General features: G+C 34.5%; 1 protein-coding gene across 6 annotated transcripts in view; it reads right to left on the minus strand.

The window, feature by feature from the left end:
- Nucleotides 1–14266, minus strand: part of USP37 (ubiquitin specific peptidase 37) — a 77264-nt gene that overhangs the window by 31737 nt on the left and 31261 nt on the right. For 5 of the 6 annotated variants that reach the window (XM_074313360.1, XM_019741852.2, XM_074313366.1 and 2 more), the window contains 4 exons: nucleotides 10256–10417; nucleotides 3357–3488; nucleotides 3072–3195; nucleotides 2382–2572 (listed from right to left, as the gene is read on the minus strand). In XM_074313360.1, the coding sequence (XP_074169461.1) occupies nucleotides 2382–2572; nucleotides 3072–3195; nucleotides 3357–3488; nucleotides 10256–10417 (609 nt within the window). The remainder of the gene's footprint in view (nucleotides 1–2381; nucleotides 2573–3071; nucleotides 3196–3356; nucleotides 3489–10255; nucleotides 10418–14266) is intronic. The other variant, XM_074313372.1, reaches the window with a different exon arrangement.

Genomic DNA, 14266 nt, shown 5'->3' on the forward strand with positions numbered 1-14266 from the left:
AAAGCAAGGAAGCTGGTTTGGTTAGAACAGAATGAGCAAGGGGAAGAGTGGTATGAGATTAAGTCAGAGATTACACATTAAGTACATTATACATTAATTGGGGGAGAGGGGATGCTTAAAGGCAGATCATAAGGGGTTTTTGTAGATCACAGTAAGGATTTCAGCTTTTACTTTAAGGGTTACAAGCAGAGGGCTGCCATTAACTAACTTTCATTCTAAATGGATCACTTTGACTAATGTGCAGACTACAAAGAGACAAGGACAGAAACACAGAGACTAGTTTAGAAGGTATTACAACAATCCAGGCAAGAGATGACAGTGGCTTGGTCCAAAGTGGTGGCAGTGGTCAGGTTCTGGATGTATTGTGAAGAGTTGAAAGGATTTGCTGACATACGAGATGTAGGTGTGCAAGAGAAAGAGTTAAGAAATACACATTTCCGGAACTGTCATTACTGAGATAGGGAAGACTGCAGAGGAAGTTTTATGAGGAATATTAAGTATTCAATTTTGGATTTTTTAAGTTCTTGAAATGGATAATTCATAATTCTTCATATTCGATAATGCCATTAATATATTGAAACGCTTTATAATAGTTGAAAACCAGTCAATTTAAACTATAATAGTTTTAAAAAAAACGAAAAACGGTAGTACATTTGGCAATCTGGCCAAACTAACCTACAGCCAGATGGGACAGAGGCTAAACATGGAAAATTACAATTTGAGGTATAAGGTAAATAGAATCTTCCTTCAGCCAGAAACTATTTTGTACTTAAAGAACTGTCTTAAAAGAAAATGACTGATAAAGGCCTTTGAGGAGATAGCTGTACCACTGCTGCTGTGGCCCCAGAGAACCCTGTTGTTCCCCGGACTTGCCAAACGCCTTGGACACTGTTCAGCCTGGCTGCCTGGTGTACCGACATCCGGGAGCCCCATCACTTTATGCGCTGGTACACACACCTCACACCTGGGTGCTGCACAGCTACAGTGCCTGCCTGATGCTGCTGGCACAAGGTGGCAGCCACCATTTTGACAAGGTCTTCTTTCTTCCTGTGCTGCCTATGGTCACTTCTATCAGAGGCAACCGAAATTTTCCTACCAAAAGAGATTTGGTTGGTTCCTCCACAAGTAAACAAAATAATGATAAAAAACTTTTCTTCTCTCTCTGACATGAACAAATTTTGCTTGGAAAGTGCATTGGAAGAAAGGGAAAGATCGCGGTCTATCATATTATTAACTGCTGATGGGCTCTCTAGGTTTTACAAAAAGGTGAGCTGTATTTTTAAGAAGTGGACTTTTTCTTTAGAATGGAGAGACAATATATGTATGGGTTTTGAGTATTTTGGGGGTGGTGGTGGGGGGTACTGAGTATTTTTAAAGAAAATTCCAGAACAAATGGAACAGAAGCAGTATTTAGAGAACAGTTTTCTTGAGCTGAAGAAAACCCCAAATCTTCAGATGAAAAAGCCCCATGATGTTCGAAGCAAATTTAACAAAAAATGTCAATACCTAGACGTAAACTAGTGAAGTTGTGAATTTCCAATAAATAAAGAAAAATAGAAAGAGAAAAACAGATTTTCAGGAAGAAAAAGATTACCCAAAAAATCAGATTTCTCCCAAGTGACGCAGAGTAACAGGATATGATGGAACAGTGTATGTAATATGTTGAGGGGGAAAAGCTATGTGTGACTCAATAATGCTATATTAAGTTCACGTGTAGAAGCCACAGAAATAATTCTTACTTATATAGGGGCTGTGAAAAATTCCACTCTCTCTGAAAAAAATGTATTCAGAGATGTACTATCAATAACTGGAAGATTAATCAAAATAGCACCTTTTGATGTGAAGTACATGGTAGACAAGCCCTGACAATGAGCATGAAAATTAATGAAATGTAGAAAGTAAATCTGAGTAACTAATGTAAACATGGCTAAAAAGCAAGCAAAAGTTAAAGATAATTCAAATTTTGATCTATTTTGATCTATTTCATATTAAAAACCCATTTTTAATAAAAACAATTTGGTTCAACAAAATAAGCAACTAACAGGAGTCTTTGCAGGGGAAAAAAAAATGAGTACTCCCAAAGAACTTGATATTCCACACAGTGATTAAAGAAAAAAAACCACACACACCAAAAAACATAGGTCCAAATTAACTGCTTTAGTCAGCACTAAAACACATGACAAAATATTTAAGTGCACCTTAGTTCTCACCCCACCAAGCATTTTTATAGAAAGTAATGACACTGAAAAAAGATGTTTGTATTAATGTTTCCCTATGACATAGGAAGGAAGATGAGATAAAAATTAAAACCTTCAGAACAGTTTTAAATCACTTGCCATAAAGCATTAAAAGGGAAAAGTGTTTTCTTGGAGACCACTTACGCTTTACAGATGATGGAGTGCTGAACCTCAAACTCCAAATTAGTAATAACAGGGCAAGTGTATACTCTAGTGGCTGAAACATCTGGTGAACTTTCTTCTCCAGGAACAGGTTCAGTCTTCCAAGTTTTATTTAATTTTTCCATATCCTCTTTCAGCTGGTCTAAGCACTGACTTAGAAATTCATGAGCATCCTAAGGCATAATATCTTTAATTAGATCAAAACATTTCTTGTCACAATAATAGCTTATCAACATTGTGATTTATACAACTAAAGCATTTGGAAATCAATAACATTATATAAAAAAGGTCAGATTTACTGTTTGGGGGTATAATATTTTGTGAATAAAAACAAATGATGGATTTTAAAGTCTTTACTATTCGTTGGCTTAGCATGAATGAATAAATGAATCACTTCTTACTTTGTTTCTTTAAAAAAAGTAATTTTTCTAAAATAGCCTTTGTAGCTAAAACAACCCAAATTCTGGTTCTGCTAGACCACATCTATATTATTAAAATATGATAAAATACACAGAAGAGTTATATTGACCCTTACCAGAAGTCCTCAAAGTTTTCAACCTGTGATGAACACACCTACATATACAAATCTCACTTTAAAATAAAAATCAGGTAACACACTAAAATCATTTCAATTTCCCGTCTCTAAAGTGTTTAAAAGCAACTGGTACTCACATTCTGCATATAACCAGAGAATCTCTCTGCTGTTGCTGAAATGGCATTTTTAACCTTCTTGAGCAAATCTTTTTTGGTCTCTGAATTACAGATATCTTTTTTAACAAGCAAATGTGCAAAACGTCTGATAAAACAAGAGACAAGTTTAGCAAGGTTTACAAAACACTGGATGGTATGATATTTTAAAGACTACTAACAATGGTACATAGAATTTTAAATATGTAAAATTCCAATATTCTATAATCAATAAGGTAAAAGCTTACCCAGGAAGTATGGAACAATTACCTGATAAGTGCATTGTGTGGAATTTTCTTCCATGGGATACCTTGCTTAACCAAGTCATTCGCAAATGATTGGAGTGAAAATAGGGATTGTAAAATAGCATTCATATAGCAGGTATTTCCCAAATTGGAGAAGCTGAAAATGAAAGAAATAGTACTTTTGAAGTCAACAGTAATTCCTGAAGTATGCTCACTAGAGCCGGGGTTCTCTGGTATAGCATGTATCAGAATCACTTGGAGGGCTTATTAAAATACACACTGTTGGGCCCCGATTCCAGAGTTTCCGATTCAGTAGGTCTAGACAAAGAAGACGCATAAACAACCATTTCTAACATGATCCCAGTTGATGCTGATGAGTCTAGCATGGGGCCGCACTTTGAGAACCACTGCATTGTAACTACTTTAGTTTCATCTCAAGAAAAATTACACATTTTCAGATGAATGCCTAAAAGGACTGGGGACTTACCCAAAGAGCTATTTGTTCTTATTTATAATATTAGTTTTTTCACTGAGCTATAACTTACTCATTTCTCTTGAGTATATGCCCAGAAGTACAACTGCTGCTGGTTCATAGAATATACGTTGTGTTTAGTTTTAGTGAATACTGCCAAACACTCTTCCAAAATTCACATTTAAAAAAAGACTTTTAATAGGAAATATTCTCAGACTTTCAGAAAAGTTGCACAAGAATAATCTTCTTTACCTAGATTCACCAATTGTTAACCTTTTGCACTATGTGCTCTATGATTTAATACCTCTCTATTTTTTTTCTGAGCCATCTGAGAATAAGTTGCAGAAATCATAGCTTTAGCTCTAAATCCTTCAGGGTACATTACATAAGAACAAGAACATTCTCTTATTTAACCAGAGTACAGTTATCAGCATTATACAATTAAATGCTAATAAAAGTCTTATGTAATATATTTTCTTTAATCCAGTATTATCAATTGACCCAATAATGTTCTTTATAGCATTTTTTTTCTCCCTAAGTATAAGATTCAGTCCAGGATAACATAATGCCTTTAGTTTTCATTTCTCTTTAATTTTCTTTTAATCTGGAATTAATTCTTCAGCTTTCTCTTTCTGGACATTGACCTTTGTGAAGAATACAGTTCCCCCTCACTCTTGGTTTTTAGTGGAATGTTCCTCATATTTGGTTTGCTATTTTCTCATGATGTGATTCAGCCCAGGCTGGAAGAGCACATAGTAATGCACAGTGACACTGTATCCTTTCAAGGACATCACATACAGAGGCACACAGTATTCTTGTGCTGTTCACTGATGATGTCAATTCTGAATACCCTTGAGAACTTCCACTTCTATGAGAAATATCAGGGTCTGGAATTACCCTACTGTCATAAACAATGAAAAAAATTGGACAAAATACTGGACAACACGCAGCCCAGGACTGTGATCTTTAAGAAAAATAAATGATGAACCCTACCATTATGAAGGGTCTTCAGCCTGCCGGTAATATGTCAACTGCAGTCCAGAGAGAGGCCAGAAATTTTGCTCAGTTAAGTTGAAAGAAATTGGAAGTCTGAGTGGCTGAGATTGCTAAAATTTCTGGACCTGAAAAGAGGGCACTGTGCAAAGGAAGAATTCCAAATATCTGCACAGAAACCTGGTTGCGTATTCGTTGAACATCAACCTGTGCATGCTTAGGGTGAGACCCCATGACACCAGGCAGGAAGAACGTCAAGGAAACAATGATTACTGGGGAGCTATTAGCCGAACAGTCCCCAGAGCTCATGCAGAACCTAAAATTGAGTTCCCACCAGTCAGACAGGAGAGAGAGAGAGAGAACTAAATGAATTCCTGGGGCATTAAAGAACCCAGGGGGCCACGCTTTGGAGAAGGAATTAAATTAGCCTTAGAGCAGAAGCCACTCTAGATTTGAGCTCAAAGAGCTTAAAACAATCTTAAAGTCTTAAAACAATCAAACCCAACTGCAGTCAAGCATATTAAAACACCTATTATATGCTTCATGTGATCAAGGATGTGAAGAAAAACATAAATATGAGGAAAGAAGTAGAAAATATTAAAAAGCCTCAAATTAAACTTCTAGAGATAAAAAACACAATATTTGAAAGGAAAATTTTATTGAATGAGTTTCATAGCATATTAAACACCAAAGAAGGAAATACCAGTGAACTTGCAGACTTAGCAACATAAAATATCAAAAATGAGTGTTTATTTTGTATAATACATAAAATTTATATATTTTATATAATTTAAAATAAAATACATTTATATACTCTGTAAAATATTACATATATCATTTTATATAATATATAAAATGGATTTTATATAATATTGTAAATATTTTATACGGCACATGTTCTCTTATTCTCCCTCCTTTCTTACACAAAGGTAGCATACGATATATACGCTTCAGCAATTTTTTTTTTATCTTATCAATATGTTTTTTGTTATTTTCAGGTTTGTTTCTCATTATAGCCATTCTATTGGGTGTGAAGTGATGTCTCACTTTGGTTTTGACTTCATATACCCTCTTTTTTTCATTTTCTTTTCACAGTTGCACAATTCTACATTGTTTCTAGGAACTTGTCTAGCTATTTAATTTGTTGGTATACTTCTAGTCATATTATCTTCTTATAACTTTTTATTTTGGTATGGCTGGTAGTAATATAACCACTTTCATTTCTGATTTTAGTTATTTGAGTCTTCTCTTTTTGTTAGTTTATCTAAAGGTTTGTCAATTTTATTAATCTTTTTAAAGGATCAACTTTTGGTGTTATTTTCTCTATTATTTTTCTATTTTGTTTATCTCTGCTCTAATTTTATTATTCTCTTTCTTCTGCTAGCTTTGGGTTTAGTTTACTATTCTTTTTCTAGTTCCTTAAGATGTAAAGTTAGGTTATTAATTTGAGGTCATTTTTTAAAATTATGGTAAAATACACACAATATAAAATTTACCAAATAAGTGTACAGCTTAAAAAGCATTACATACGTTCACGTTGTTATGCAACTACCACCACCATCTAGCTCTAGAATTTTTTCGTCATTGCAAACTGAAACTCTGGCCTACTAAACAATTATTTCCCATTCCCCTCTCCCTGGCAACCACCATTCTACTTTCTGGCTATCATTTTCTACTGTAGGTAACTCATATAAGTGGAATCATACCGCATTTGTCCTTTGATGACTGCACTTAGCATGTCATCGCACTTGGCATGTCTTTAAGCTTCATCCATATTGTAGCATGTGTCAGAATTGCCTTCCTATTTAATGCTGTATATTCCGCATTTTGCTTAACCACTCATTCATTAATGGACACCTGGGCGGCTTCCACTTTTTGACTATTATGATCAACACTGCTATAAACATGGGTGTACAAATATCCGTTCAAGTCACTGATCTCAATTCTATACCCAGAAATAGACTTGCTGGATCATATGGTAATTTACTCTTAATTCTTTGAGTAAATGCAATATTGTTTTCCATAGTAGCTATACCAATTTATATTCCCACCAGCAAGGTTCTAATTTTTCCACATCCTCATCAGCACTTCTTTTTTAATGTAGGCATTTACTGCTATAAAATTCCCCGAGCACTGCTTTTGCTGTATCCCATTAGTTTTGGTACACTGTTTTAGCTTTCATTCATCTCTAAGTATTTTTAAATTTCCCTTATGATTTCTTCTTTGACTCACTGGTTGTTTAAGAGTATGTTGTTTAAACAAGCATTGGTGAGGATGTGAAGAAAAGGGAACCCTGGTGCACTGCTGGTGGGATTGCAAATTAGTGCAACCACTATGGAAAACAGTACGGAGGTGCCTCAAAAAATTAAAAATAGAACTACCTTATGACCCAGCAATTCCACTTCTGGGTATTTACCTGAAGAAATCCAAAACATTAATTTGAAAAGATACATGCACCTCTATGTTCATTGCAGCATTATTTACAACAGCCAAGATATGGAAGCAATCAACGTGTCCATCAACAGATGACTGGATAAAGAAGATGTGGTACACAGATATAATGGAGTATTACCCAGACTTAAAAAAGAATGAAATCTTACCGCTTGCAACCACATGGATGGACCTAGAGGTTATTATGCTAAAGTGAAGTAAATCAGACTAAAACAAATACCATATGATTTCACTTATATGTGTAATCTAAAAAAAAAAAAAAAAAAAAAAAACACCAGAAAAAACAAAATAAAGGAACAAACAAAACAGAAAGAAACTCATAGATATAGAGAACAAACTGATGGTTGTCAAGACGGGTTGGGAAGTTGGGTGAAAAAGGTGAAGGGACTAAAAAGTACAAATTGGGCCTGTTGGGCTGTCATAACAACATAGAATGTGAGAATTCCTCCCACAGACACTCCAGGTTAAGGTCTGTGTCATAAATTTTATCAAGTCTCTTTTACTGCTGAACTATTTCTAATTCCTTTAATCATTTCTTTTATGCTACTGCAATTGAAATAATTATACATATTTATAGCTGAAAAAAGATACTCTGAGTAACCTTATTTTAATTTAAAAAAAAGAAATATTCTAGCTTAAAAAAAGTACCAATTGGCAGTTACAAAATAGTCAAGGGGATGTAAAGTACAGCATAGGGAATATAGTCAATAAAATGTAATGACTATGTATAGTGCTAGGCGAGTACTAGACTTATCGGGGGGATCACTTGGTAATTTATATAAATGCATGACCATTATGCTGTACACCTGAAACTAATACAATATTGAATGTCAACTGTAATTTAAAAATAAATAAAAATAAAAGAATGCATTAGGCAAAAAAAAAAAAAAGTATGTTTTTAAATTTCCACATGTTTCCAGTTTTCAGGTACACTGCTGGACTTTGGTTTGTTTCTCTACTTAGAAGACAGATTAAAGGTGATAGTATTCTTTGTATCCTAGTAATGCTGAAGGTGATGAGTGCTTTTCTTTGCATTCATGTGTTTTGGAGGACTTGTGAGGAACACTGGAATTAGATAGCCTTCAATATCCTCTAGACCTGGCAGTTTTCTACTCAGTTTAAGTCCTTTGTCCTGAGTACTTAGCCTACTTGAAACAGTACACTCTAATTCCTGGAAGAAGTTTGAAAAAAGGAAAGCTGCATTTCTAGAGATGGGTACAGGTATGATACAGAAATTAAAGAAACACTGCAGGTAGACAGGGAGCCTGGAGCACCAAAGGAGAGTAATTCAGGAGGACACCAAAGCACTCTGAAGGAGGTGAATGACGGAGACCAGAAGTAGACTATAAAATACACAAAAGCGGGCAATAAAAAAAAATGAGACAAGACCAAGGTAGACAGAGAAAAGATCTAGATGAAAAATGGTCACAAAATGGGATAGGTAAGACTAACATAAGAATGTTGTTTGGTAAGGAGACAGCAAGATAATTTTAGGCAGACCAATCAGAATGAAGAACAAAGGAAATTAAGAATTAAACTGAAAGATAAATACAAGACAGCAGAAAAGACGATGCTCAGAGAAAAGAACAGGTAAGCAGAGAATAAAGTGAAATGTTTTCACTGCAAATTTTATGCTGTTTTCTAAGATATGAAGCATATAAACTACTTCGGAAAAGCCAAATTGGCAGACACCACTCATTCAAGTAAAAATATAATCTTAAACCTGGTAGAAAAACAGTAATTTGAGTGAGATTAAAAACAAACAAGCTGGGAGCGGCTGGTTAGCTCAGTTGGTTAGATAGAGGTGCTTTTAACAACAAGGTTGCCAGTTCGATCCCCACATGGGCCACTGTGAGCGGTGCCCTCCACAACTAGGTTGAAACAACTAGAAACAACTAGCTCCCATTAGACTTGGAGCTAATGGGTCCTGGAAAAACACACTTAAAACAAACAAACAAACAAACAAACAAGCTGGTAGGTTTGGGAAGAACAAGTTGGTAACAGTAATCAAAAATGTCAAAATGCCTTCCTTAGCCTTAACAATTCCACTTCCAAGACTTTATCCTATAGAAGCGTCCAAACAAATATTAAAAACATATGCATATAAGAATGTTCATTCTAGCCTGGATTATAATTGGAATAAAGGGGAAATCTAAATGCATACTAACATGGTTGAAGGTTATATATTAATATTTGAGAATTCCCAGGATGAACGTGGAGTGGGAAAAAATGAGGGAACAGAGAAGTAATATAGGCACAGTGGTTAAGAATGCAAGTGGAGTCCAATTGCCGAGATTTACTACAGGTATACTATTGACTGTATCACCTTGAGCAAGTTAATTAACTTTTCTAAGGCTTAGTTACTTCATCTATTAGGTGGGTGCAAAAGTAATTGTGGTTTAAAAGGTTAAAAATAATTGCAAAAATTATTGGCACAATTACTTTTGCACCAACCTAATAAAAAAGCAGACTTTTAATACATCTAGTTCACAGAGCTATTATAAGGATTTAAAGGGAAAAAAAATCCATTAAAAACTTAGCACACAGTATCTGGCACATAACAAACACTTCAGGTAAGATTACTATTATTATTAATTATTATACTATGATCTTATTTTTGTGTTAAATAAAAATTAAGAATGGAGGGGTTGGGGAGGATATAAATAAAACCTAATGCTGAAGTATCTCAGGAGTAGGATGAAGTATATGGGATTGGAAATTACTTATTTTCTGCTTTATAATGAATATTTTATTTATATATATATATATATATATATATATATATATATATATATATATACATATATATATTTTTTTTTTTTTTAAAGTTCAAAAATTGTACCACATAACAGACTTATTATTTATGGATGTGATAAATCTTTAATAAGTGAGCAAATATTTTAGAACTGTACTCAATATGATTCCTTTCATCATTTTTTACATCAGTCAAAACATACATGAATTGAATCACTTTATAAAAAGAAAGCTAAGTAAAACAATTTACCTACCCCTGCAGTTGTTGCTGTTGATGAGAGGAAAGGGGCAATCTTGGTTTGTTCCAGCCAGTATAGTCTTGGTTACACCTCAGTTTTTTAACAGAAAGAGGAGCTGGCTGAGGAAGAAATCCCAAACTTCTTTTGGCAGAGGGAGTTTGGCTTGAAACATTAGTCCTATAAAAAAGAACAGGGGGCGGCCCGTTAGCTCAGCTGGTGAGAGCGCGGTGCTGACAGCACCAAGGTTGCCAGTTCGATCCCCGCATGGGCCACTGTGAGCTGAGCCCTCCTTTAAAAAAAAAAAAAAAAAAAAAAAAAGAATAGACAATGAAGGGGCAAAACAATTTTGAGGGAGGGGGGTGGTAGATGATGGTAAAGGGGATCCAACATATGGTGATGGAAGGAGACCTGACTCTGGGTAGTGAACACACAATGTGATGTATAGATGATGTATTGCAGAATTGTTCCCCTGAAATCTGTGTAACTCTACTAACAATTGTCACCCCAATAAACTTGAATTAAAAAGAAAAAAAAACAATTTTGAATGCTACTTTTCCCCCCCAGTAGATTCAGAGAAGTCAATGTCTAAGAAAAAAGAAATCTAAATTTGGGGAAATATCAATAATAATGATCACTTGAGAAAATTCCACAAATGTAAGTCTGTTGATAGAGAACTGAAGAGGCATATAATACCGTACAATCAAAATAATCCAAGTTAATGGCTTGAGAAAAACTATAGTTTTACTTTTTTATTCACTTTTATCCACTTAATGGATATCATACATTAGTTTACCTAGTCTTGAAAACATTTAGCCAGTTCACTTTTTCTACTATGACAAAAAAATGACACTACCAATATTCTTACCCAATCTCCTTGAGAACTCCCTCCAGTTTATATACTTAGAAGTGAAAATGTTAGAAGTATTTTCAATTTTCATTTTTAATTTTCCTAGATAGTATTTTTTTCCAAAAAGGCTGTACCAATTTATATTTCCACCAAGTGAATTTTCACTTCTTCACAGTCTCCATTAATTATTACCAATCTAATGAATGAAACATGATCTCTCATTATTATTTTATTTTCCTGATTACTACTGAAGTCCAACAAACTGTTTACTCTTTGAATTACATTTGTGTACCCTTAGTTTTACACTGGGTTCTTATAAAATTTGCAGTTTTTTTTAATATAGTCTATGTTCTAATCCTTTGTCTATTAGTCTAAGTTTCAAGTTTTTACATAGTCAAATTTAATCAATCTTTTTTAGAGTTTCACTTTTTGTGCCTTAAGAATGATTTTGTAACACAAGGTCACAGAAATGTTTTCCCTTAAAGTTTTAAATCTTGTTTTCCCTCCTACTTAGGTCTTTAATCTGCTTGGATGTTCATTTTTTTGTACGTCGTGAAGTAGGAATGTGATTTACTTTCTTATAAAGAAAAAACAAATGTCTCCTAACGACTTACTGTCTCGGTAGGCCATCCTTTAGCCATTGTTTGGTTTTGTTACTTAAAAAAAAAAAAAAAGTGAAATAGAATAATTATACCGAAAAGTGTATAAAAATCAAATGTGTACCACTGTGGTGTGGGATGTCAATAGTATGGAAAGTTGTACATGTGTGGGGACAGGAGGGATATAAAAACTGCACTTTCTGCTTAAGTTTGCTATAAATCTAAAACTGCTCAAAAAATAAGGTTTACTAATTTTTTAAAAAGTGTAGTGTGGAGCTTACTAAATTTTTATAAAGCAAATAACTATGTAACAATCACTAACGTCAAAACCCCCTAAATGCTTCTTCCTAAACACAACCCTGATCCTCTACCTGAAAGTTATCACTAGCTTTCTATCAGGTTTGTCCATAATGCACTACTGAACGTTGTTGTTTGGACAATGCAAGGTATATTTGTTTCCATCTTTTTGCTCTCAACTTTTCTGAATCTTTATATTGTAGTTGTTTCTCTTTTAAATAGCAAATAGATTATTATTCTTCCTTTAAAATCTAGTCCATCTTTCTCTTTAACTGGAACATTTAGTATATTTATATTTAATACATTACTGATTTGGGTTTCTGGTTTTTTAAAATTAATTAATTAATTAATTTATTAGTTTCCGGTACGCAAGACAAAGTAATACTTAGACGTTTATCATTTATATCCCTCACACTGTGTGAACCCCCCTCCCCCCATCCACTATCCCTCTGACATCGCACAGAGCCATTACATTTCCACTGTCTCTATTCCTAATGCTGTACTCCGCTTCTTGTAAGTGTATGCATACATATATATACATATACATACATACATATAAAATTATAGTTCGCATTCATTATTGTTTAGCTTCAAGTGTACAGTACAGTGATCAGGCATCTACATCATCCCTGAGGTGGTCTCCCAAATGGGACAAGTGTCCATCAGATACCCTACAAAATCTTTACATTATTGATTACATTCCCCAAATTAATTTTCAAAACCCTGTGACCATCTTGTGGTTACCGACTGTTTTCTAATCCCCTCACCTTCCACCTTATCCCCACCCCCCCGCCCATCTAGCAACCCTGTTTTTCCTCTATGTCTCCAAAACTGTTTCTGATTAGTTCATTCACTTATTCTTTTCTTTAGATTCTACATATAAGTGAGATAATATGGTATTTGTCTTTCTCTGTCTGACTTATTTCACTTAACATAATGTCTTCTAGGTCCATCCATGTTGTTGCAAATGGTAAGATTTTTCTTCTTTATGGCTGCGTAATACTCCATTGTATAAATGTACCAATTTCTTAATCCAGTCTCTACCGATGGGCATTTCGGTTGTTTCCATGTCTTGGCTATTGTGTATAGTGCTGCAATAAACATATGAGTGCATAAAGATTTTTGAATTAGAGTTTTGGACTTCTCCGGATAGATACCTAGGAGTGGAATTGCTGGATCATAAGGTAGCTCCATTTTCAGATTTTTGAGATACCTCCATACTGTTTTCCATAGTGGCTGCACCAATCTGCATTCCCACCAACAGTGCACAAGCGTTCTCTTTTCTCCACATCCGCGCCAGCACTTGTTGTTTGTTGATTTATTGATGGTAGCCATTTTGACTGGGGTGAGGTGGTATCTCATTGTGGTTTTTATTTGCATTTCTCTGATGGTTAGTGAGGTTGAGCATTTCTTTATATGTCTGTTTGCCATCTGTATGTCCTTTTTAGAAAAATGTCTCTTCATGTCCTCTGCCCATTTTTTAATTGGGTTGTTTGTTTTTTTGGAGTTGAGTGAGTTTTTTATAAATTTGTGATATTAACCCCTTATCAGATATATCATTGGCAAATATCTTTTCCCATGCAGTAGGATCCCTTTTTGTTTTATTGATGGTTTCTTTTGCTGTGAAAAAACTTTTCAGTTTGATGTAATCCCACATGTTTATTTTTTCTCTTACTTCCCTCGCACGAGGGGATATATCAGTAAAAATCTTACTCCGGGTAATGTCTGTGAAGTTTCTTCCTATATTTTCTTCTAGGACTTTTATGGTTTCAGATCTTACATTTAAGTCTTTAGGCCATTTTGAATTTATTTTTGTATATGGTGTAAGGAGGTGGTCCAGCTTCATTTTTTGCATGTCTGTCCAGGTTTCCCAGCACCATTTATTGAATAGACTGTCTTTACCCCACCGTACATTCTTGCTTCCATTGTCATAGATTAAATGGCCATATAGGCATGGATTTATTTCTGGGCTCTCTATTCTGTTCCACTGATCTATGTGTCTGTTTTTATGCCAGTACTGGGTTACTGTTTTAATATCCTGTCTACTAATTCTATCATCTGTGTCATTGCTGAGTCAGTATTTACTAACTTTTATCCTCCTTATGAGTTGTATTTTCCTGCTTGTTTGTATGCCTAGTAATGTTTTCTCAGATGGCAGATGTGACTTTTATCTTGTTGGGTGCTGGATTTTTTCTGACTTCTTTAACATTCTTGAATTTTGTTCTGAGATGTGGTTAGGTTACCTGTAAACAGTTTGATCTTTTTGGGTCTTGCTTTTAAGAT

The sequence above is a fragment of the Rhinolophus sinicus genome, linkage group LG01, assembly GCF_036562045.2.
Source record: "Rhinolophus sinicus isolate RSC01 linkage group LG01, ASM3656204v1, whole genome shotgun sequence".
NCBI lineage: Eukaryota > Metazoa > Chordata > Mammalia > Chiroptera > Rhinolophidae > Rhinolophus > Rhinolophus sinicus.